The 25,120-nt window shown below is 39.3% G+C and overlaps 1 protein-coding gene and 1 long non-coding RNA gene across 5 annotated transcripts; one reads left to right on the top strand and one right to left on the bottom strand.

Annotated features, from left to right (window-relative positions):
• Positions 1-1,911: 1,911 nt before the first annotated feature.
• Positions 1,912-11,037, bottom strand: LOC100490462. Its single transcript, XR_001170466.3, has 3 exons — positions 10,829-11,037; positions 5,782-5,890; positions 1,912-3,800 (listed from the first exon to the last, which is right to left on the bottom strand). It is a non-coding gene; the product is annotated as an uncharacterized LOC100490462 (long non-coding RNA).
• A 28-nt stretch (positions 11,038-11,065) lies between these two features.
• On the top strand, positions 11,066-24,403 carry usb1 (U6 snRNA biogenesis phosphodiesterase 1). Of its 4 annotated transcripts, XR_004222170.1 has the most exons (9): positions 11,066-11,198; positions 12,899-12,968; positions 13,293-13,447; positions 14,049-14,232; positions 14,693-14,746; positions 21,678-21,783; positions 21,908-21,991; positions 22,868-23,289; positions 23,794-24,403. XR_004222170.1 is itself a non-coding variant. In NM_001127143.1 (8 exon segments), coding segments are annotated over 7 exon segments (753 nt in total). In that variant the 5' UTR covers positions 11,148-11,198; positions 12,899-12,903; the 3' UTR covers positions 22,973-23,922.
• Positions 24,404-25,120: the final 717 nt, after the last annotated feature.

The following is a 25,120-nucleotide window of genomic DNA, read 5'->3' as shown; positions in this document are numbered from 1 at the left end:
CCATCCTGGATGAGCTGCACTACCTGAGCCATTTCTGTGGGTTGTAGACTCCGTCTCATGCTACCACTTGAGTGAAAGCACCACCAGCATTCAAAAGTGACCAAAACATCAGCCAGAAAGCATAGCAACTGAGAAGTGGTCTGTGGTCACCACCTGCAGAACCACTCCTTTATTGGGGATGTCTTGCTAATTGCCTATAATTATGTTGGGTTGAAAAATGGCAGATTCTGTTAATTCCTTTAAGAGGGGCCTGGATGAGTTCTTGAACAAGCATAGTATCCAAGGCTATTGTGATACTAAAATCTACAGTTAGTATTAGTGGTTGTATTTATAGTTTATGTATGTGAGTGTATAGATAGGTAAGTATAGGTTTGTGTGTGCTGGGTTTACTTGGATGGGTTGAACTTGATGGACTCTGGTCTTTTTTCAACCCTATGTAACCCAACATACTGTTCTTCGACTTCGGCTTATTCTTCCGCTTCTTATTATTATTCTTAGCACCGCCCATTTTCTAAACGCTACTCCTCCTACGGTATTAAGGGTACGACACCCAAACTCGCCACACTTCTTCGTCCTATAGCGGAGCAGGTTGCTTGTGCTTTTCTAAGTGATCCCACCCCCCCCGACTTTTTGTGGCGCCGCTCCAAACCCCCCAATTTTTCCATTGACTTTGACAGGGAAGATTTTCAAACTGCTGCCACACTTACAGCTTTGAAGCTACACCCCCCCCAAACTTGAATAACATAATAATGGGATCACCCCAAATGAAACAGCGACATTTGTTGGATGACCCCAAAGTGGGAGGGCCAACAACAGCCAATCAAATTTCACCCATTGAATTTTATGGGGAAATTGAAATTGCTGCCAATCTTACAGCTTTGAGGCTACACTCCCTAAACTTGAATCACATAGTCATGGGGTCAGCCTGAATGAAAATATGATGATTGTTGGATGCCCAAAAGTGGGCGGAGCTGTGAACAGCCAATCAGATTTTACCTATTGACTTGGTCGAAATCCAACCTGCAGTAATAACACCAAGGTCCCCAAACTTTGCAGGGTTAGGCACCAGGTAACTGCGGTTCAAGGTTAGGAAAAGTGGGTGGAGCCACCAACAGCCAATCAGATTTTATCTATTGACTTTCAATGGGGAAATTCAACCTGCTGCCATTCTCACAGTATTAACACCAGGGTCCCCAAACTTTTCACAGTTGCTCACTAGGGGACTGCAGTTTTAGTTTTGAAAAGTGGGTGGAGCCACCAACAGCCAATCAGACTTCACCTATTGAATTTTTTTGGTTTAAATTTAAATTGCTGCCTTTCTCACACTATTTATGCCAATCAGATGTCACCCGTTGACTTTCAGTGGGGATATGTAAATTGCTGCCATTCAGACACTATTAAAACCAGGGCCCCCAAACTTTGCACAGTGGTTTTTACTATATAATTGTGCTCAATGGTTAGAAAAAGTGGGCAGAGCCAACAACAGATCAGATTTCACGTTTTTCAACCCAACATGAAGTTTGTTCTCAAACTTCCCTTTCTAGTTTCCACCTGTTGTCTATTCCATTTGCACAACTGCATGCGAAATTGATTGTCAATCAGTGTTGCTACCTAAGTGGACAGTTTGATTTCACAGAAGTGTGACTGACTTGGAGTTACATTGTGTTGTTTAAGTGTTCCCTTTATTTTGAGCAGTGTATATGGCATTCCTGGGACCATATTAACACCATTATCACTTCAGGTTTTGTGTACAGTTCTAGACCATCCTAAGTGATTTTAACATTCCAATCCTCTAGCTACGAGGCCACATTCAGAAAAAAAGGCACTCATTTACAATGTGACTTTCAACACTGTTTTTTGTAGCAAGTTTAAACCACTGGGATCCAATCATAGACCCAAAAAACACAGAGGATATGATAAAAAGATGCAAGCTTTTCTTTATTCTTACAGCAACACTGTATATCAGTTACATATTGGTAAATAGTTACTATGGATTACTAGATTTGGAGAAATATTTGCTGCCTGATTCAACCTTCCTCCTATAGTTTCAGTGTTAGCTACCTAACATACTATGGAACAAAACAAGCATGCTAAGCAAGTATGGTACAGTTTGGGCCACAAAAAACTATTTTTGGTTATGTGCTATGTTTGTGAGCTGGAACACTAGTAAACTGGCCCTCCCATAGTTTGAATCAGTGCTGTCCAAATTTTTCCTTTTAGTGGGGAAATTATTCACTAGATGTTTGAGAGCCACCCTATAAAAAAATGATGGTCTTTCATAGAACTCGATAAAGATCTTAAGCAGTCTGGGTGCTATAACTATTGCTTAGAGAGCCACATGTCGTGTGCAGGCCTCTGTTAGACAGTGGTAGTCTAAATAATAGCTGCATGACTTTCACTTCTTTACCAACATGTGTTTCTACAAATCTGCTTACAGGATACTGGAACTTTAGTATGTAGTTTCTCAGATTACTTCTACCAAATGAGCAGGTATAGAAAATCTCCAGCATTTTAGAAATATTTGCCAATAAAGGCTAATATACTGATATAAAATAGCATCTGTGCAGTAACCCAACCAATTTGATGTTTACATTCATCTTCTAATGCTGCTACACTAATCAAAAGCTAATTTTCTGATTGTTGGTATGGATATCAGCACTGGCACCATTTAGTGTTTGCTAAGTAAGGAGCTGTAACATAGATAAAATATTATTATAAACTATCTTATTTTTTGTATTAGCTTCTGGTAAAAATACATGCATATCATTTAAAATGATCCTTTTACAGTACAAAATGCAAAATATCAATACAGTTTTCTACCCACAATGCAACATTCCTTCCCAGGATTCCACCTTTATTGCACCTTCAGCAATCAGATAATGGAGGCAGAAAGATAAGTGGCAGTTGGATGCAACGTGTTCCTGCAATGGAAGGGGCCACACACAGGTGGGACACAGCTGTAGACTTACACGTCCTTCATTTCTTAGTGATTAAATTGGAGAAACAAGAATCACATAAAGAACACCATGTAGTTACTGTCTGGTTGGGACACAAGTTAGATACAGGGCTCTCTTGTTCATAGTTACACTACACCTTGCACCCCACGCACCAATGTAGGATAGAGAAGCACAAGTAAGTGCATAGCACTTGTAAATGAGACCTAAAGTCTTTTATAAATATACCCCGTGATTTTCTAGAATCTCTACGTTTTGGGACAGTGCTCTTGCCTATTTCGGTGTTCTATTCCTAACCTACTCATTTATTAGATTATCAATACATTGCAGGTTTGAATGTCATGTTATGGATTGCTTGACCCTGGAATAAGGGTAATATTTTGCAGAATAGCTACATTAGTTGGGAGATCCTATTCTGCTTTGTAGTTTGTCATTTTGCTCTGTATTCTTCTCCCCTTTTGTGTCTGACTGAGCCACATCATCATATATAGTCCTTGAGCCATTCATTTCAGTCATTGTTGTTTCAGACTTTCCCACACAAATCTCAGGTCTTAGCTCTAGCATCCGCTCAGCTCCAACCCCTGTTACCAGTACTAGATCCTCCACACGTCGGAACCCTCGGATCTTCCGCCGATGTGCAGTGATGCTCTGGGCTAAGTTACGATCTACACCAGGAAGGGTCATCAGCTCTTCTTCTGTGGCCTTGTTAATGTCCAAACAGCTTTCAGGAAGATTATTTGGACCACATCGTAGTGATTGCTTTCTCGGCTTGCGCTCTCCTCTTCTACAGCTTACATCAGCTCCCATGATCCAAAGGTTTAGACATTAATATGGAGAGAGCTCACACTAAGTTTAGAAAAGAAAGCTTGTTTTATTACTTGTCCATTTTGGCGAATATTCAATAAATAGAACTTCTTTATGAATTAAAAATAAAATTAAATGTATTTATTTGCACTGCCTTCCCCAGCATGCAATAGAGCCACTGGCAAGATAACAAATAATAATATTTATTGTAGGGTGAGTCAAATTTTACAATATGCCTTTATCTGCTATAACAGTGACTATGGATTATAGGAGAAGATAGTGTGAAAGTAAACCATGTTTAAGATGCAGATTAAAGGCCCACATTTACACAGGAATGCTGCAAATGTCCACAAGTTCAGCAGCTATATGACAAGTTAGAAGACTTATTTTAGAACTGGAACTGAATCTAGATTCTAGAGCAGTGGTTTCTAAACTATGAGCCTGGATCCCTTATCGGGGCTTGAAGTAGTGGCAGGTGGGCTCATTCTGAATGTGTAAACATTGTAAGTAAACATTGGTGTTCAGATAGGGCAAAAGCCCACTGTGGAATCAGGCCCGTATTTGTATATCAGGTGCCCCTAGGCCCACATCTGGGCACATCACCTCGCCCCCCTCCAGAAGGAGAAAGATTAAAGAAATGGTTGTAACTACCTACATAAATCTGAGTGCCGTGGAACCTAGGTGGTTACAAATTCTGCGCCAGCTATTTTTGATCATGCCGCTCAATGTGTCAGTAAGCATACTTCATGGAATACATCAAAGAGCAATTTATGTAGGAAGCATTACATTAGAACCTGCACTGTAGATTTTACAGTTTTGCCATCTACAGCACATAAAGGGTTAAACAGTGACTATTATTGGTATTATTGGTACAGCTTCACATGATACTCAGGTTGCAAGATTAGATAAATATTAAGCTGCTTATATAGTGGTATCAATTTGCATTGTTTAGTTGAGTTCTTGGTGCTGATAATTCAGTGTCAGACTGGACCACTACTAGAGCCCACCAGAGAACCTGATATTTGGGGCCCACTGTCACAGCTATTAGAAATTATACATGATATGTGATATAGCTTGTGATGTATATAACAAACACCTGACAGGAATTATCCTACAGAAGGGCCTTTGGGAAGATTCCCTGATATCCTGGCAGATCAGTCAGATGCTATTTTTGGGTTACTGCCTGAAGTTCTACGTGGACTAATATTCACTTCGCTGGCACATATTGCCTGTTAAAGCAGTTACTAGGTGGGCTTTTTGCTCTATCAGGAATATTTTAGTATGTTTAGCTTTAATAATTGGAAGGGAGTCACATTCTTTAAGCTTACTAAAAAATAATTTAAACATTAAATAAACCCAATTGGATTGTTTTGGCTCAAGTACAAGGTACTGGTTTGTTACTACACAGAAAAAGATCCCATACCTATATCATTTCTTTATTGATTTACTTGGCAATTTATCTGTGTATGGGGCCCTCCTACAGGCCATGTATGGCTACCTTAAGTGCTGGGATTTTTGTTTCATTGTACTGTCTGTAAGTGTTGGGAGAAGCACCATTACCTTAGCAAGTGAAGGGATACAAATTATATTATAGTACATTTTATAGTATATTTATTGTATTTTTATGACTTTATGAAGGAAAAAACACACAAACAGAATTTGTAATACTTCTAATATCTTAATACTTGAAATAAGAGTTGTGATATATCTTATAATTCTCAAATATCAATGAGTATTGACAGTAGCTCTGTTTGTTATGATTTATTTTACATTATTTATGGCATTTTAGTAAATATATATATTTTTTTGTTCTTCTATAGATACCTTGCCATTCAAGATATTCACACAAAGGCACAGGTGTTTTAGTCAGCAACAGTCATGGCTATATCTCAATAACTCAAACACCTATTGATCCACCTTTCACTTGTGGGGATATCCAGAAATCCATACTGCTGTTAAACCGGAATGGAGATTGCTGTCTTAGTTTGAGTCTTCCTTACAAAGAAAAACAGCCAGTACTTACCTAGGAAGGCATGTAAACCAGGCAGGATCGGTGGCTGAATGTTGAAGTGCTTTGGGTGCTCCTTGCCAAGCGATTTCTGTGTTTAATATCAGAAACACGTTTCTCACCTCTGTAACACAAGTCAGCCGGGAAAGGACTCAGTGGTACTAACAGTGAGGGCGTGGTGAAACTTAATGAGTAACCAGGTAACTTTTTCACCATTAGATAAAACAGATCAGTTATACTATCTTTAGATGGGTTTCCCAGAAAGCAACATATAAATTACCTAGAAAACCACCTTTATTTAACAATTATGAAAAAAAACAGAACTTCACCTTCAAACTCTTAACATTTCTCATTTTTTGTGTTTTTATAAAATTCGAAGAAACTCATTTCCACTAATGTCTGACATTTACTAAAAAAGTCTGAACTAAAAAAGTATGTGTGGGAAAAATTGCAGTAAAGTCGCAAAAATGTGACTTTTCGTATTGTCTGCTTTTTTGAATTGTCACACAAAAAAACAGCGTATAAAATCCAAAACCTCTAAAGTTTCAAAGCAAAAGAAGGATCCTCCAGGGAAAGGAAGGGACATCTGTCATTGACTTCTACATTATCTGGCCAATTGGCCAATTGTCGTATTCGGATTTTTAGCCGTTTTGACGCATAATAAATATTGAAAAAAGTGGGAGCATTAGTAAATGACCCCCCTAAAGTAGTTTTGCTACTGCCAAACCTTGCCATGCACAGAACCAGGATCTAATTAATAAATAGCAAAGCTATTCCCTTAAATGATAGAACTTGGGACACAGGGATGAGCCTACAATATGCATATTAACACAAAAGAAATGTCACGATGAGAGAAGGAAATTCAGTCTAGAATTGGATATTTCAGCATTGAATTCCAGTACCACTGTGTTTGACAGAAGTAAGATTGCATCAAGGCACTGGGTTACTAACAGACAAGCAGGCCCGGATTTGTGGAAAGGCCAAAAAGGCCTGGGCCTAGGGCAGCACAAATTTGGGGGCTGCATGCCGCCCCGCTGCACCGAAATGTTAAACTGTTTTCCCATAAGGAGCAATGGGGACCTCTCCCCCACTGCTCCGTATGCGAGTGTAAAGTTTGCGCATGCGCGCGGCGGGTGTGTGGGTGACGGATTACAAATCCAGCGCTGTAGACAAGTTCCCATATTGATTTCTACTTCACTTTTCATTCAGTCTCACTGTGATTTTTGATTTATGAATCTGCAGAGATTTTAAGGTTCCCACACTCTGTACAGAAGTGTTTAGCCCAAGGGCTATGATCCGATCTCTGCAATTTGCCTATCCATTTGTAGTTTACTTTGGAATCTGGTCTCTGGGGCTGCACAAAACATCCCAAAGAATATTTTTAATGCTGCTTTTATGTTTCTGCCCTGTGAGACCCTCTGATACCCTCTGATACATGACAATTTTAATTTAGTAACATTTAATACCCATAACTAATTTTTTAATGTCAAAAACCAGGGGTGTAACTACAGAGGAAGAAAACCCTGTCCTGGAGATATAGAGGCCCTAAATAATACACAATTTCACAAAATATAAGAAAACAGGCCAACCTCTGTACATTTTGGGGGCCTAAAAATTAATTTGATGTAGGGCCCAGAAACATCTAGTTACACAACTGCACTAATAATAAAATAAATGTTCATAAAAATTGAAACAAAATAATCTTTTTTACACTACCCAAGCACAGCACAAATAAAAAAAAACATTTACTATTGGTATTGTTCCTTTAAGTATGTTTCTTAATAATAAGGCCAATAAACATTAAAGGATTACATTTCCAAACATGTTTGTTTAAGCACTTAGCCTCAGATTTCTTTGTAGCACAAAACTGCAATCCGCTTCCTGGTTGATTTTTCTGCTACTTTATGACTCTGCAAGATAAGGGATTCCCTGTCACTGGCAAGCACAACCCTTGCCCCTAACAGAAGTTTATGACAGTAACCCTGTATCTGCTGGATAGAAATCTCATAACATATGATATTTACAGCACAAAAGATAAATTACTCCTTCTGCAATTTATTACAAGCTGAATGCTTTAATAAAGGTCACGAAACACTGGGGTGACTTCTAATAGCCTCATAAATTTTAGTAGGGGGTACATTATACTTTAAAATCTACAAATGTTGATTTATGATAAAATCTTACTAAGAAGTTCATAAAATTTGACAATCTTTCTCCACAACTGCTCTATTAATTCACCAGTTTGAGGATAATGTCCTATGGAGAGATTTGCCCACAATAGATCTCAGCTACCACAGACAACTAATCTCTCCGAAACGCCTTTCCACCAACAAAGGGAATCGCTGGTGGCAAGGCCTATGCATTGCTTTGGCTTTCCAAATTTGCACAAAGTTTCCTCCTGCAGGCAACTTCGCATGACTTCAGAAAGCTGAAGTGATGGCCTTTCCACCGACTATTCCCTTTGTTGCCGGTGGAAAGTCATTTCGGAGAGATTAGTCGTCCGTGGCTAATTCCCCAACCAGCCACCCTGCTATCATACATAGGGTTACCAGATCACTTGAAAATTCAGGGACACGTCTAATAAATACATGCTGCAGGGCAGCACTGATTTTATTTAAATCAAACTAAACTCAGTTCAGCCCTGCTAGCTGGATTTTGTAGACATGTTCCTGCATTTTCAAGTGATCTGGTTACCCTTTTGATATCACCTTTACATTTGTGTACAAATCCCAGCATCTTCACTCTCTAGCTCCCAGCACAGACACCCCTCTTTTGTTTGCCTATAAATTTTACTGTCCACATTACCCACTTTACAATCAGCAATCTCTAGCATTATCTTTAATGCTTTGCACAACTCCCAATTCCTTTAGAGCTCTGGCACACGGGGAGATTAGTCGCCCGCGGCAAAACTCCCTGTTCACGGGCGACTAATCTCCCCGAGTTGCCTTCCCCTGCCATCCCACCAGCGAACATGTAAGTCGCCGGCGGGATGGCACACGCGGCGGCGCGATTTCGCGCAAATCGCCCCGCCGCGTTTGTTTTGCCGCGGGCGACTAATCTCCCCGTGTGCCAGAGCCCTAACCCTAATAAACAGCTCCTAACAACAGCTTATAGAAGCTACCTATAAATATCTACAATTAAACCTTTGCATTGTCTACAAGCCAGCACCAAGCAAGTAAGCATCAATAGCACTGTAAGCCCATGGTTCAAGAAGCACTGCAAATGCAGAGCTGAGTATTTAGGCATTGAAAACATACGGAACATGTATGGATGTATTACTTGCCAATGGTTTTCCCCATGCAGAATAGCATCCGAACCTTGTGGAGCAGGCAGTTTTTAGCATTAATCGAAACTGCCTGTTGCCATCAGCAACACAAAAATATTGGCAGAAAATGCATATTTAAAAGACAAAATTCTCATGTTCCAATTAATGACAGGCAGTTTCCAACTTATGGCAGACTCCTTGACAGGATTTATGCACTTCCCCTTTAGCTGAAAAATGTCTGCAGATAATATGATAAAATGCCTTGTGTGCCGTAAGCCCAACATGTTTCTCACCGACCCCTTCGATGTTGCTCCCAGTGGCCTCAAAACAGGTGCTTATTCTTGAATTCCTGGCTTGGAGGCAAGTTTTGGTTGCATAAAAACAGGTGTAGGCTGCCAGTCCACATAGGGGCTACCAAATAGCCAATCATAGATCTTATTTTCATATTTGTGCTGCTTCTCAACTTTACATTTGAATGTGGCTTATGGGTAAAAAAAGGTTGGGAATCCCTGCCTTAACAGATCCTTACTTTGGTAAAGCAACCTGCTGGATAATATGTTTGTATTCAGACTGCAGATCATGGCTTCCAGTGCTGAGCATTCAACTATGTTAACTATTTATTTTTAACTATTTTATATTTGTAACTATTGTTAGGCAGCTTGAGTGTCCCCCGGATGTGTAAGCTTTGACATGCACTGCTATGGACACACTTGGTAGCTGCTGTCCCCAACATTATTATTTATAGCTAAACAAAGACAAGAAATCATCTGCACTCACCATTACAGATATGGGATCTATTATGCAGAATTCCAGGATAAGGGATCTTTCTTTAATTTGGACCTCCATGCCTTACAAACAGATAAAACAGTATCTTGTGCTTGATCATATCTGAGCTGCGTAACTCCTTCTTGGTGGCTATTGCTGTTGGTATGGCTATTGTTATTGGGTTTATTTAAGGGCAGATTTATCAACATATGAGTTTTGAGCTTAACACAGAAAAACTCACCTATGTTCTATTCATTCCGATGGGATTTTTTAGAAGTGTATGTATAAACGGAAACGGGTGAAAGTTAGAGTTCACCATTTAATAAATACACTTCTAAAATCCCATAGGAATGAACATAAAGTGGGTGTGCTCTTATATATTAGGCTCTAAACTCACATTTTGATAAATCTGCCCTTAAATAAACCCAATAGCCACCAAGAATGATTTACAAAGCTTAGATAGGATCAAGCACAAGATACTATTTTATTTTGGAGAAAAATTGTTTTTTAAAAAGGGTTACAAAATGGTTGCTAGGTTTGGATTGACCCACTGGTAAGTCCCACCAGCCCAGGTTTAAGGGAGGGCACGCTGGTTGTTAATGCCAGTGGTGTTTGGTGGCAACTTGGGTGTTCTATAGCAGAAGATGAGTTGTAGTGGTGTAACAATAGAGGAAACAGACTCTGGGGGGATGGGGCTGCAGGGTCTGCTTCCCCCAATGGTGCATTTAAAACTCCGCTCATCACAGACAGTGGACAGGAGCAGGGATTTATAATGCAAACACACCTGGGCAGACAAGTCAGTGTACAGGGAACAGGGGACAGGGGACAGGGGTTTGCTACTCTGTGCCAGACCCTTGCAAAGACTTTTTTTGCAGGGGGGCCCAGAGTCATTACGCCACTGATAGGTTGGTTTGGTGCATGTAATGGTGCAGGATATAGTGAGAGGCTCAGAGGTTGGCCCAGTTCTATTAGCTCATAACTACTAATCAGCTGGCATGCTGCTCATGTAATTATTTGGTGTAGTATACTGACCTTTGCAAACTTTGCACTTAACACATAACCCCAAATGAATCCAGAAATTGCTGTTTCACTGGGCTGTAAAGACTGCACTATCAGCAAGAAGAAGAGAGGGTGCACCACTGAAACAGAAAACATTCCAGTAAATTGGAGAGACAATGTGGTTCCCATTAGAAAACGAACTCCACAGTTCATACAAGATAAAATCACAATTAGCTTTAAGTGACAGCGCAGTTACTCATAGTAATCACTAGGTGTCAGTATAGGCTTACAAACAAAACAAAGTGTGCACATTCAGGGTTCCTTTAAGAGGCGGTCCTACATTACAGGAAGACGGTAACTACGCACAAGAAGCAGCATGGGTCCTAATGCAAAGATACAGAAGGTAACTGCTGTGGTGCCTGTAGAATTTGGAAAGACCCGACTAATAAACTAACCTGCACTAGGCGCAAAGTATTGTAAATATGGCGGTCTGAAATAGGTAGCTGAATTTGGAGAAAGCAGTTGCTTGTTATTTACTGAAAAAACTGGCCATGTAAGTTTGTTTGTGCCCCATGGTGACAGCTTGCGTTTATGGAACAAGCAGGTTATTAAACTAGGGGTGTCTACTTACTTTTCTTTAGCTGATATGCACGGTGGCTGCTGGGGATGTTGACTGATGGATTTATGTGACAGATTTTCACCAGCAATTTGGAATAGTATAATTACAATACACTTGCAGTGGTGCAATTAAATATGCCTGGTGTATTGATACAAACTGTGGCAGAAACAGGTGAAATGTGCCCCATTGAATCAGTCATGCACTCTACTGTAACATGATTACAGGGGGATTATTAGCTGCAATTAGCTAACAGTTTAAATAATATTATGTCTGTTGCTTAAGGTAAGCAGAATTTTTTTGTGGGGTTTTATCTGTGCTTTGGTAATCTAAATATCTAAAAATATGGAGTAGGTTAAAGCACAGGTATAGGACCCGTTATCCAGAATGCTTGGAACCAAGAGTATTCAGGATACGGGGTCTTTCAGTAATTTAAATCTCCATACCTTAAGTCTACTAAAAAATCAATAAAATATTAATTAAACCCAATAGGATTGTTTTGCATCCAATAGAGATTATTTATATATTAGTTGGGATCAATTACAAGGTACTGTTTTATTACTACAGAGAAAAAGGAAACCAGTTTTAATATTCTCTATTATTTGATTAAAATGGAGTCTATGGGAGACGGGCTTTCCGTAGTTCGGAGCTTTCTGGATAATGGGTTTGAGGATAAGGGATCCCATACCTGTAATACAAACAAAACAGTAGGGAAAAGGTATGTTTGGCACAAGCCCTATTCATTGAAATCATTTTGAACAAGAGTGTGTACTTACTTTTTTATTATTGTACTGGTGTTGAGAATGTGGCAGTCCATTTGGCATTTAGCCAAATCTTTTTTGGTGGATTTGGTATACAGCTAAATCATTAAATTGTAGCTGTGGCTAATCCCTAGCAAAAAGATCCACAATAGAAGGTCGATTGCAGAAAACGGTTTGTTTTTGTAAAGTAGGTGTTTTGGTGAACTTAAAACGGGTAAACATGTCCTTACTCTTCTTCTAAAATTCTAAACATCAGATCAAAACTCATAAATATGAATACCAGGGGGTGTATTTTCTAATACTGGAGATAAAAATCACTAGTGATGTTTCCCTTAGCAAACAATTAGCAATTAGATTTAAGCAGTCACCTAAAAGTTGAAAAACAAAGCATCCTACACGTTGCAGTGCCCCTAGGCACTATGCATGATGTATTAGGAGAGAAAAGGCCAAGATTGCTGTACACAGTGCAAGGTGGGCAAACAAGCAGATTGTCTGCTGGTATGCCCAGCTACGATGGGCAATATCGGGCTAATTCGATGGTTTGGCCCTAGGGTCAAATGATCAAATTAAACAGCAGGTACCGGTATATGGGCCGTCGGACCGAGGACTGCATCAATGACCCAACGCAGTCCCCGATCCACCTGCCCAGTCGAGATCTGCCCAATTTTAAGCCTTTCCTCTTTTGTAATCCTTATTTGCTAAGTATTTGTTTTTGTGTTTTTGCAGTTATGATGGCTTTGGTGAGTTACAGCAGTTCAGAAGACGATGAGGGTGAAACAACTGAGCCACCAGGAAGGTGTGTATTGCAAGGCATCCTGGTATTTGAGGCATATGGCATACCCCATTAGTGTGCTGCTGTGCATCATGGATTTTACTTAAAAGCTGTGCCTGGTTCTCCCATTTTGGAATGCAGGGTAGATTAGGGAAAGTGTTCTCAAGAGAGAATACATTGTAAATTGATGACTGAATGTTTGAGAAATAGTTGAACTGATTCTAGCAACTTAACAAAACCTAAGTTTTTTTTTAGCTACTGATAATAATTTGTGTACGTAATTATACATACAACGTAGCTTGTGGAATTAGGTTTCCTTATCAAGGTTTTCCTTCCAAACTTCTGCAGATTTCTTCCTCCTCTCCCCCCTCCAACAACTGTATTAAGGATGTTCCAAGATAGGGAGGATGATGAGGGACTTGATGACAGGACAAAACATGGAGGAAGAATTCGCAGCTTCACACATGAGCGAGGCAACTGGGCCACCTATGTCTATATACCTTGTAAGTACTTCTAAGGCTGAGAAAAAATAACATTCCCTACCACATGCTCCACCAGAGCCAGGTACAGGTAAATCCCTGGTGTGGAGTGCAGTGCTTTCCCTTGGTTTTAATTAGTGTATTGTTTAACAAGTGTGTTGCTCTCTGTAGAGTATCTCAAGGGTGTAAACTTAATTTAGGTAATTTTTGCTTTCTCACCTATACATTATACATGGATATTTTTTTTGTGTGTGTGCATATAAAATATGTTAAATCCCTGAAGAAATAAAAACTAAATTCGATCCAAGTGATTTGCATGTATATTTGAAAAATAAAATAATAATGCTGTTAATTGGATTTTCACCAAATTTTTACAGTAATTATAAAACGTAGAAAATATGTAATTGGGACAGGTTGTATATATATGAAACGTTAATGTTATTTCCTAACAATAACATAGAGACAACATAACGATTTATTGGAGTAGGATTGTCGATCACACCTATCAGTCCAACCCCATTGGAGCTTTCAATCTAAGAGGGCAATAGAATTTCACAAAGGTAAAATAGGTTGTAAGGCAGTGGTAGGACCATGAATGATTGTGGAATGTGACTCTTCATTTTAGTTCAGCCACAAGATGAGTTTTTGGATTTGGTGGATGAACTTCTGTCTGTAGCTGCAGAGCATGGAGTCTTCTTGACCAAAATGAGTGAGTTCCATATCAGCCAGTCACAAACAGTTGTCCTTCGACATCACTGGATCAATCCATTCATAGAATCGCTCAAGGATAAGCTGCACTGCATGTACAGGTCAGTATTTTTGGGCTTGGCAAAACTTTTTTTTGCAAAGGGAGGACAGAAAATGTGCCCTATGAACTACAGCTTTAGACATGTACATGCAGGGCTTTACATTACATTATAACATTAGCCTGCCCCCTTAGGTGGTTGGCCCAGCAGTCAGGTAGAATGGTACCCCAATTAAAAAAAAAATGCCCCTTTGCAAGCCTCCACCCTAGCCACACCAAATTATGCAAAAATCCTGCTTACAACCTGAGAATTATACTCTCAGCTTTCTTGACTCCCCCCATAGTAGTAGCACTGGTGTGCTGTGCAGCCAAAGTTACATTTTATGATGATTTTTAGAGCCTATTAAAGTCCAAGGTTCCACAACCCAGTACAGGGACTATGATAAACATGCAACACTTGCTAGAAAAGTTGAGTTCAGCTGAACCAGTATGTTAATTGTGCAGTTTTCCTGTGTTTTTCTTAGATTTCTGTGCATTGCTGATCGGATCAAGGTTTACACCAATCAGGAGAAAACCAGGTGACTGACAAATCTGCCAATTTTATTTACAGCTATGGCATCTGGAATGCTTAGGACCTGTGGTTTTCTGAATAAGAGGTATTTTTGTAATTTGGATTACTATGCCTTAAGGCTACTTAAAGCATTTAAACCCAATTAAAAAACACCCAGTTGAATTTTGCCACCAGTATGGATTCAGGCAGATTAGTTACCATCGAGTACAAGGCACTGTTTTATTATTACTGAGAAAAAGGAAATCATTACCAAAATAACAGCTGGCTTAAATAGGAGTATTAAGTAATTGGCATTCCTGTATTGTGTAGCTTAATGGATAATGACTTTCTGCATAATAGATCCAATACCTGTAGTCAGGGCTCCCTTCAGATATCACAGGGACCTATATAACAGGGTTCCTTGCCTACATTGGCCCCACTCATTCTGAATACTGATTGCATAAATCTTAATACAGCACTGCATTACTTTGCAACCATAAACACTGCCCAAGGTCTGGATGGCAGGAAAGCAGTGTGCAGGGTTGTTTCTGACTGAGGTTGACTTACAACTCCGCACACTGCAATCCTGCCATTCAGAACTCGAAGCAGCTCTGAACCTATTGGAAATAGGTTTCTTTTTATATCAAAGAATCCCATTAGGGCTCTTAGTTTTTGACTTTACACCCCTTTAAAGAATGTGCTGCGACTTTCAGGTCTCTCATTTTTTAAGGGGGGCCTGGCCATGCTGTACTCGTTTAGATTAGCTGGGCCCCCTGCTGTTAGTGAGCTGTAGAGAGGGCGGGAGCTTGGGTGCCTACATGTTCTTTCCCCATCCAGCTTTCTGTGCTGCGTTTCCACTTCTTCCATCTTTCCTCTACTTTTTTTGCCCCACCATTTCTAGCTTCTCCTCTCTATTCTTTTGTTCTCATCTCTCACTTTCTAAATCCTCCATTTGCATAAAAATATACATTTTTAGTAGTATGTGCTGTTGAGCGCTTCTTAATAGAAAATTGCCATTTTAAGAATTAAGGGCCGCCTTCTGGGATTATAGTTTTCACAGTGCACACACACATGCTAGGCCACGTCGGCAAGTTAATGGACAGAGTTCTGCCTTGTGCTTCCACACTACTTCCTGTAACAGTTAGTTGCATTATTTCTGGTCATGTGATCTCTGAGGGAGCACACAGCCCATCACTAAATGGTGGATCAAGGGAAAGGATGTAAAAGGGCAATATTTACTGATAAATATATTCTAGTTTGGTGAAATACATAATATAAACTATCTGTTAGTTAAGTATTCATTCTGGGGGTATGTAGTTGTCCTTTAAAGAAGAATGCAAGTCAAAATTTTAAAAGCATACTGCCCAAATAGTCCTCCTATTGTTTAGTAAAAACGCCACACTTTTGGCTCACCTAATCAAATATTTACTCAGTCACACTTACTTCACATTTTCTATCTGTTTTCTTGAACAGGCAGCCTTCTTTAAAAAGGTATTCTTCCTTCCTTTCCCTTCTTGCTTCATACTGCACATGTTTCATCCCCACCCCCTCATGTGTAGCTCAGAACAGGAGACAGGATCAAGTTACACACGTGCAGTGCTACTGAAGGCTGCTGCTGACAGCCTACAGGAAGGGGAGAGAGATTTCAGTGATGTCACTGTAGTCTTCACACTGCTGTAGGCTGCCAGCACCATATCTCAGAGAAGCAAGCAGGGATCTGGGAATTTAGATATGCAGTAAGTACTTAAAAAGAATGCCTTTAGACTTACTTTTAATTTATATTAACTTTTCCTTGTCCTTTAATTGCAACTGTTGCAGAAAAAAGTTATTTATCTACTTCAGTTGCAAAAATAGTATTTTGCGTTTTTCTCCTTGGTTAATTGACACCTCCTAGGGTTATAGGACAATATCTGATTCAGTCTTTTCACTTAGTGGTTGAAACACTGACCCATAAGAATAGTAACATTTACTGCCCTACCATTTGTACCTGTAAGTTACCCACCCACTTAGATTGTAAGCTCTGTGGGACAGGGCCCTTCTTCATGTGTTTCTTATCATGTTGCACTTACTCTTTGCAGCATTGTATATTTATATTCATTTATTGCCATGTCTCTCCTCTCTGTTTCTACTTATTGTACTGTAAATATACCCAGAGCTGCAGGTACAAGTAGCACTGTATAAGTAAAGATATGCATATTTAGAATTGTCCCCAGTCTGGATACTGAAATGATAACAAAGAAGCATGATGACAGCCATACTTTGACAGCACATAATTTGCATAGCTGCTATTACCTGGCATCCTGACTTTCATCCAAGCACAGTGATAATGGCTGGAAAAATGGCAAAAGCTTTGAGACTTTAATATCTGTTGTTAAACTAAGCATAATATATAGGAAAATGTACATGGAAAACATGAAACACATGTATAGAAATGTATTTACAATTGTTCTTTATACCCAAGTGAACTATTGAAAGTGTGCAAAATAAATTATTAATATAGAGGTATGAGGTCTGTTATCTGTAAACCCTCTATCCAGAAAGCAACAAATTATGGTACAGTCATCTCATAAATACTTAATTTTAAAATTAAAAATGATTTCCCTTTTCTCTGTAATGACAAAACAGTACCTTGCACTTGATCCCAACTAGGTATAATTAATCCTTACTCAAGGCAAAATAGTCTTATTGGGTTTAGTTAATGTTTATATGATTTTTTTAGTAGACTTAAAGTATGGTGATCCAAATTATGGAAAGATCCCTTATCTGGAAACCCCAGGTCCCAACCATTGTGGATAACAGGTTCCATACCTGTATTATCTCTTTAATAAACTGAACGCTAGGACTACCAGCCAATCCCTATAAATAAATGAAGAATTATATGAAATGGTTCTTTTTAATACTTAGCTAAAAAAAAATGTGCTCTCTATGACACAGTTTGGGAGCCACTTTCCTTAGGGTCTAAACTAGACTGAAGAGGTTCTTGGCAGGAAATTGCTTCTGCTGGAGACCCATCATTACTTGTTTCTAAAAGCTGTCTTTGTATGTAGGGCTTTTGTAACATGTTATATAGCATCCCCTATACTACTAGAGCTCCCCCTCATGTATAGTTTATTCTGCTCAAGCAAGCAATGTTTTCGTGTGTGGGTTCTTCTGTCCATGTGCTTTACACAGGGCACGTATGAGTGAGTAACATTAGTGTGAATGGCAGGTGGAGAGGGGCATTTTTTCCACCCTTGTGCCCTGCCAGAGTGCTGCAGCAGCCTAAACATTAATTTTACCTAATCTTGATGTATAAAAAGTAAGTGAGCAAAGAGGTAGCACAGGAGCTTGGTTCTTATTCTTGAGTTCCAACCAGAATGTTCAGTAGCATAGGGTTCCAACTCATGGGAAAAGGTGTAGAGACTCTGTGTGAATTAAAGTGTTTGTCTTTAGCTGCCTCCAGGGCTGCCATCGGATATCACAAGACCCTGTACAACAATATTATAAGTGCCCCCCAGGAGCCTAACGGTTAAAAACCAAAACACAGAGATTATTCATCATTCAAGTGCTTTTAAAGCATTCAAGTTAGCTGGGACAGCGGAAACTTTCATCAGGTACAAGGAAGCAAATAAAGCATGCAAAAAAGCTATCGGGCAAGCTAAAATAGAGATGGAAAGGGATATTGCAGCTAGGAGTAAAAAGAATCCAAAATTATTTTTTAATTATGTGAATAGTAAAAAAATGAAGCAAGAAGGGGTGGGAACTTTATTATCACGGGGGGGTACGTTGGTTGATGAGAACGGGGAAAAAGCAGAAATTTTGAACTCTTATTTTTCATCTGTCTATACATCTGAGGAGCCAGATAATGAAGGCTTCCCTTTTAAAGGAACAGTAACACCAAAAAATGAAATAGCTTTAAAGTAATAAAAATATAATGCACTGTTGCCCTGCACTGGTAAAACTGGTGTGTTTGCTACAGTAACACTACTATAATTTATATAATAAGCTGCTGTGTAGCCATGGGGGCAGCCATTCAAGCTGGAAAAAAGGAGAAAAGGCACAGGTTACATATCAGATAACAGATAAGTTCTGTAGAATACAATAGTGTTTTATCTGTTATCTGCTATGTGCCTGTGCCTTTTCTCCTTTGAATGGCTGCCTCCATGGCTACATAGCAGCTTATTATATAAACTATAGTAGACTTTCTGAAGTAAACACACAACTTTTACCAGTGCAGGGCAGCAGCACATTATATTTTAGTTACTTTTATACGCGTTCATTTTTTGGTGTTACTGTTCCTTTAATATACCCAGTGCTAGTAATTTAGCTACTGACGCGTGGGTCACTCAGGAGGAAATTCAAAAGAGACTTGAACATGTAAAGGTAAACAAAGGTCCAGGACCGGATGGGATTCATCCCAGGGTATTAAATGAGCTGAGCGCTGTGATTGCCAAGCCTCTTCACATAATTTTTCAGGATTCGTTGAGGTTTGGCATGGTGCCGAGAGACTGGCGGATTGCTAATGTGGTGCCGTTATTTAAAAAGTGATCTCGTTCTCAGCCTGTAAACTATAGGTCTGTTAGTCTGACATCAGTAGTAGGAAAGCTTCTGGAAGGGGTAATAAGGGATAGGATAGTTGAATACATTGCAGTTCACAATACTATTAGTTTGTGCCAGCATGGTTTTATGCGTAACAGATCTTGCCAGACTAATTTAGTTGCCTTTTATGAGGAGGTGAGCAGGAACCTTGATGCTGGAATGGCAGTTGATGTCATCTACTTAGATTTTGCTAAAGCATTTGATACAGTACCTCACAGGAGGTTAATGATCAAATTGAGGAATATTGGCCTAGAACATAATATTTGTAATTGGATAGAAAACTGGCTGAAGGATAGAGTAGAAAGAGTGGTGGTAAATGGAACATTTTCTAATTGGGCCAGTGTGGTTAGTGGAGTACCGCAGGGGTCAGTCCTTGGGCCTTTGCTTTTTAACTTGTTTATTAATGACCTGGAGGTGGGCATAGAGAGTACTGTTTCTATTTTTGCTGATGACACTAAATTGTGCAAAACTATAAGTTCCATGCAGGATGCTGCCGCTTTGCAGAGCGATTTGACAAAATTGGAAAACTGGGCAGCAAACTGGAAAATGAGGTTCAATGTTGACAAGTGCAAAGTTATGCACTTTGGTAGGAATAATATAAACGCGAACTATCTACTGAATGGTAGTGTGTTGGGGGCATCCTTAATGGAGAAGGATCTAGGGGTTTTTGTAGATCACAAGTTGTCTAATGCCAGGCAGTGTCATTCTGTGGCTACTACAGCAAATAAAGTGCTGTCTTGTATAAAAAAGGGCATTGACTCAAGGAATGAGGACATATTTTTGCCGCTTTATAGGTCCCTGGTAAGGCCTCACCTTGAGTATGCAGTGCAGTTTTGGGCTCCAGTCCTTAAGAAGGATATTAATGAGCTGGAGAGAGTGCAGAGACGTGCAACTAAACTGGTAAAGGGGATGGAAGATTTAAACTATGAGGTGAGACTGTCGAGGTTGGGGTTGTTTTCTCTGGAAAAGAGGCGCTTGCGAGGGGACATAATTACTCTGTACAAGTACATTAGAGGGGATTATAGGCAGATAGGGGATGTTCTTTTTTCCCATAAAAACAATCAGCGCACCAGAGGTCACCCCTATAGGTTAGAGGAACGGAGCTTCCATTTGAAGCAGCGTAGGTGGTTTTTCACGGTGAGGGCAGTGAGGTTGTGGAATGCCCTTCCTAGTGATGTGGTAATGGCAGACTCTGTTAATGCCTTTAAGAGGGGCCTGGATGAGTTTTTGAACAAGCAGAATATCCAGGGCTATTGTGATACTAATATCTACAGTTAGTATTACTGGTTGTATATATATAGTTTATGTATGTGAGTGTATAGATTGGTTAGTATAGGTTGTGTGCTGGGTTTACTCGGATGGGTTGAACTTGATGGACAATGGTCTTTTTTCAACCCTATGTAACTATGTAACTAACTATGTAACATCAGTTCCTGCCCCAGAGGAGCTTACAATCTCATGTCCCTATTGCATTCACACACACTATGGTCAATTTATTTAGAAGCCAGTCATGGGAAAAGTTCGACTTGCTGAGCCACCGTGCTGCGATGAGAAACAAATGCTGAGAGATAAAGATAAACTTAATTATTTCAGAAACGGATCAGAATTTCAATTGATTATTTTTAGAAAGTTTATTATTTTAGTATGATCAAGGTTATATTTTTTTTTTATTTTCACTATAGCTCTCCTTTAATTAAATACAGTTGCATTGTGTTTTATGGCTAAGATTTGTAAAAGTTCTTTTCTTTATTGTAGGACCAAGCTTTTCCTGAAATGATCGTTTTAAAAGTACGATTTCTCCGAAAACACAAAATGACCATTTCAATCAATATCTTCTAGATAAAATCATTACATGTATGGCCAGCTTAAAAGAACAGTAACACCAAAAAATGAAAGTGTATAAAAGTAACTAAAATATAATGTGCCGCTGCCCTGCACTGGTAAAAGTTGTGTGTTTACTTCAGAAAGTCTACTATAATTTATATAAATAAGCTGCTGTGTAGCCATGGAGGCAGCCATTCAAAGGAGAAAAGGCACAGGCACATAGCAGATAACAGATAAAACACTATTGTATTCTACAGAACTTATCTGTTATCTGCTATGTAACCTGTGCCTTTTCTCCTTTTTTCCAGCTTGAATGGCTGCCCCCGTGGCTACACAGCAGCTTATTATATAAATTATAGTAGTGTTACTGTAGCAAACACACCAGTTTTACCAGTGCAGGGCAACAGTGCATTATATTTTTATTACTTTAAAGCTCTTTCATTTTTTAGTGTTACTGTTCCTTTAACAGTGTTGTGATGCCTTTTCATCTTTTACATAGCAATTGTGTGGCCAGTATCAGCCACTGAGTTTTGCTTTTGTTTGTTTTTAATTTCCAGAACATTCCTGGGGCTAGAGGTCAGCGTGGGGTCGGAACATCTTTTAGAAGTTGTGTCAGAAGTGGACCAGTCCTTGAAGGAATTCAATCTGCAAACATTCTATGAGGTTATAAAATAAATCTACCCCACAAACAGTTTCTTAAAACTTTTCTGCTATAGGGATTAGCCTGGGGCACAGTTTTCCTAAACTTTTTGGCTTTAAATATCTGCTTTCCTTTGTTTTTGTACAGGAGCCTTCCTTTCATATGAGCCTTGCTTGGTGTGTGGGGGACAAAGCTGGGAAATTAGAAGGAAGTTGTCTGGTAGAACTTCAGGTAAGAATGGGTAGGAGACAGACAAGTGAATGTTAATTAAAAAACTACATTTTCATATGGAGTATGTACTGTCCCCTTACGATTCAGTCAGGTAGAGTCCCAAACAAATGAGCAAGCAAAGGAAGGACATGCACAGTACTTGCTGGGCCCTGGATAAAAACTTATGATCTCTGCATGAAGATTGTGGACACAGGAAGCACATTTTTATGAAAATTTAAAGAAACTTTTTTTCAAACAAGTCCCAATTGCCAAAATGTTTAAGTAAAGCTGACATCTCTGCAGGAAAAAAAATGTGTCCATGTATTTGGTTACATTTTTTACTGCCAATCGCTGCAGACTGTACAGAAAGAGGTGATGCTTGATATGTGGCATTGGCTGAGATGTGTCAGAATAAAAGTTGCCCTAGTTGGAATAAAATTCATTCCTTGCCAGAGCTATTGCTATTTACACTCTGCAAAACATAGACCTCTTCCATCCCGTAAACACTGTAACAGTGTATATTTATTGGAATTTGTGTGGATTGTATTACTGTAATGTTGTACAGGTATAATTAACAATAAGCATCCATTCAACAACACACAAAAAGGGAAACTAACACTCACCTGTCACACCTATTCCTCAACATGACTATGCAGCAAATGATAGAGAAATAGTCAGCAGAGGTGCCATCATTATCATACATTTTAATATCTACACATTTAAAGCAAAAAGCTTAAATATACAATGATTTAAAAAAGGAAAAAAGCCACTTAGTGAAGCCTCTGTAATTATAGTTACATTAGTCCTAAGTGCAGAATTTTTTTTTGCAATAGCAAAAGGTTTTAACAGTAAAGCAAAAACAAGCTCACTTGCAACAGCATTTTTTTCTTCTTACAGAAAGTCATCGACAGATTTGAGGATTCTGACATACTGACACGATTTAATGCTGAAGAGATTCGCTGCAAAGCTGGAAACAAAACTTTTTGTATCCCTCTGCTATAAAGCCTGATTAGGGAAACTGCCTCTACATTTTTCCAAGGACAAGTTGATATATAAATAACAAATGGAGGAGGGTCTTGAAAGCTGAAGCTCAAGTCAGATACACTGCAGAAGGCATAGACAAGCTGACACTTCGGCTGTTGTAGAACTGCACTGCAAAGCATTCTGGGAGTTGGTTTTCCAGCGGGAGCTCCTAAGGTTACCATTGCCAGCAACTGAGGATAAATGGCTATATTGTCCATGAATTGTATCCAAAACGTTGTACAATGTTACCACCCTCATGTCTGGCAGCCATTACAAAATTCTATAATGCACACAAGGGGGCTGATTTACTTACCCACGAACGGGTCGAATGGAGTCCGATTGCGTTTTTTTCGTAATGATCGGTACTTTGCGATTTTTTCGTATGTTTTGCGATTTTTTCGGATTCTTTACGAATTTTTCGGATCCAATACGATTTTTGCGTAAAAACGCGAGTTTTCCTATCCATTACGAAAGTTGCGTAAAAAGTTGCGCATTTTGCGTAGCGTTAAAACTTACGCGAAAAGTTGCGCATTTTTCGTAGCGTTAAGTTTTAACGCTACGAAAAATGCGCAACTTTTCGCGTAAGTTTTAACGCTACGAAAAATGCGCAACTTTTTACGCAACTTTCGTAATGGATACGAAAAACTCGCGTTTTTACGCAAAAATCGTATTGGATCCGAAAAATTCGTACAGAATCCGAAAAAATCGCAAAACATACGAAAAAGTCGCAAAATGTTCGTTTTCAAGTCGGAACTTTTCCAATTCGGGTCGGATTCGTGGGTTAGTAAATCAGCCCCAAGGTGTGCTATTGTAAAGCGTAGCAAATTATCTCATTAATGTTTAGTCTAGAGTGATATTTGAGTGGAGCTCAGAATACCATAGTAGTCAATATTGCAAAGTACTATTGAATAAAATGTTTTTATGCTCTCTTTACCTAGTACGAAAAAGTGCCTGATAGCTTTTTCAAAAGCATTAGTTTATTTTTATTAAATCTTATTGCATAGGGTATATGTCTCCTTTAAGTTTTAGGTTGCAGTTTTAGCCTTGTCCACACTACCACTGTCTCTGGCTGGCCAAAACCTTCTCGTTCACTTTGTACTGTAATATAATACCTTAAAACAGTGCTGTCCAACTTCTTTGGGAGCAAGGGCTACATTTTTTCTGGCCTGCATAGTGGAAGGCCGATAATGGAAGATAGTTTTGGCCACTTCATTTTTTTTTTAAACCACACCCATGTTATAAAAGAGAGGGAAAGGTAAAAACAAAGTTAGCTTTATTATAAAGGTCTATGGAAATACAGAACTTCTGCTCTGAGTCCTCAATGAAAAGAAGCACAACATTTCTTTCCTTCTATTCTTATACATGACTGTGTCAGACTTCCCTCTCTCAGCAAAATCCTTCCTTCAGGGAATGGCACGAGCCAGTTCACTGTGCTCCTCTCCCCTATCTGCTGTAATCTGAGCCCAGAGAACAGAGATGCAGACAGGAGGTGAAATCAGAATCAGTGAGCTTCTATGGCTGTTTATTCAGGTGTGGTAATGCTTACTGCAGAAGAAATATAGCGTTCTAGCTTGCACTATTATGGATAATCTATTGGCAATAAAATGCCTTAGTAGCTTTCCTTCTCCTTTAATGGTAGTAGCACACCAAAAAACCCAAAACCCAAACATGTGAAAAGTTCTTTTATGCCATATTAAGACATACTCCTAAATCCATATGTTACCTCCTTCCCTGAGGGTAGCACAGCAACCCCAAGAACATAAACACCTTAGAGACCCCCTAACAACTATTTACAAATGCTAACAAACTCCCAGAACAAACCCTTGCCAGGTCCACCTGGCAGGCAGAGTATGGCACCTACAGGCAGCATAGGCAAGGCAGAGTATGGCACACACACACACAGGCAGCATAGGGCACACACACAGGCAGCATAGGGAAGGCAGAGTAGGGATGGATACAGGGAAACCTATCATATGTATTTAAGTAATTGATCATAACCACTCCAAGATAAACAGTTTGTACTGTATTGTGTACTGTATTGTGTACAGTAACACAATGCTGGCACTGCTTTCAGTCTGTCTGAGGGTGAAGAACAGATGAAGAATGTGGTTTTACAGGTGTTACCAA

This window comes from Xenopus tropicalis, chromosome 4, assembly GCF_000004195.4.
Source record: "Xenopus tropicalis strain Nigerian chromosome 4, UCB_Xtro_10.0, whole genome shotgun sequence".
NCBI classification, from domain to species: domain Eukaryota; kingdom Metazoa; phylum Chordata; class Amphibia; order Anura; family Pipidae; genus Xenopus; species Xenopus tropicalis.
This window is presented reverse-complemented; position numbering and strand designations above follow the sequence as displayed.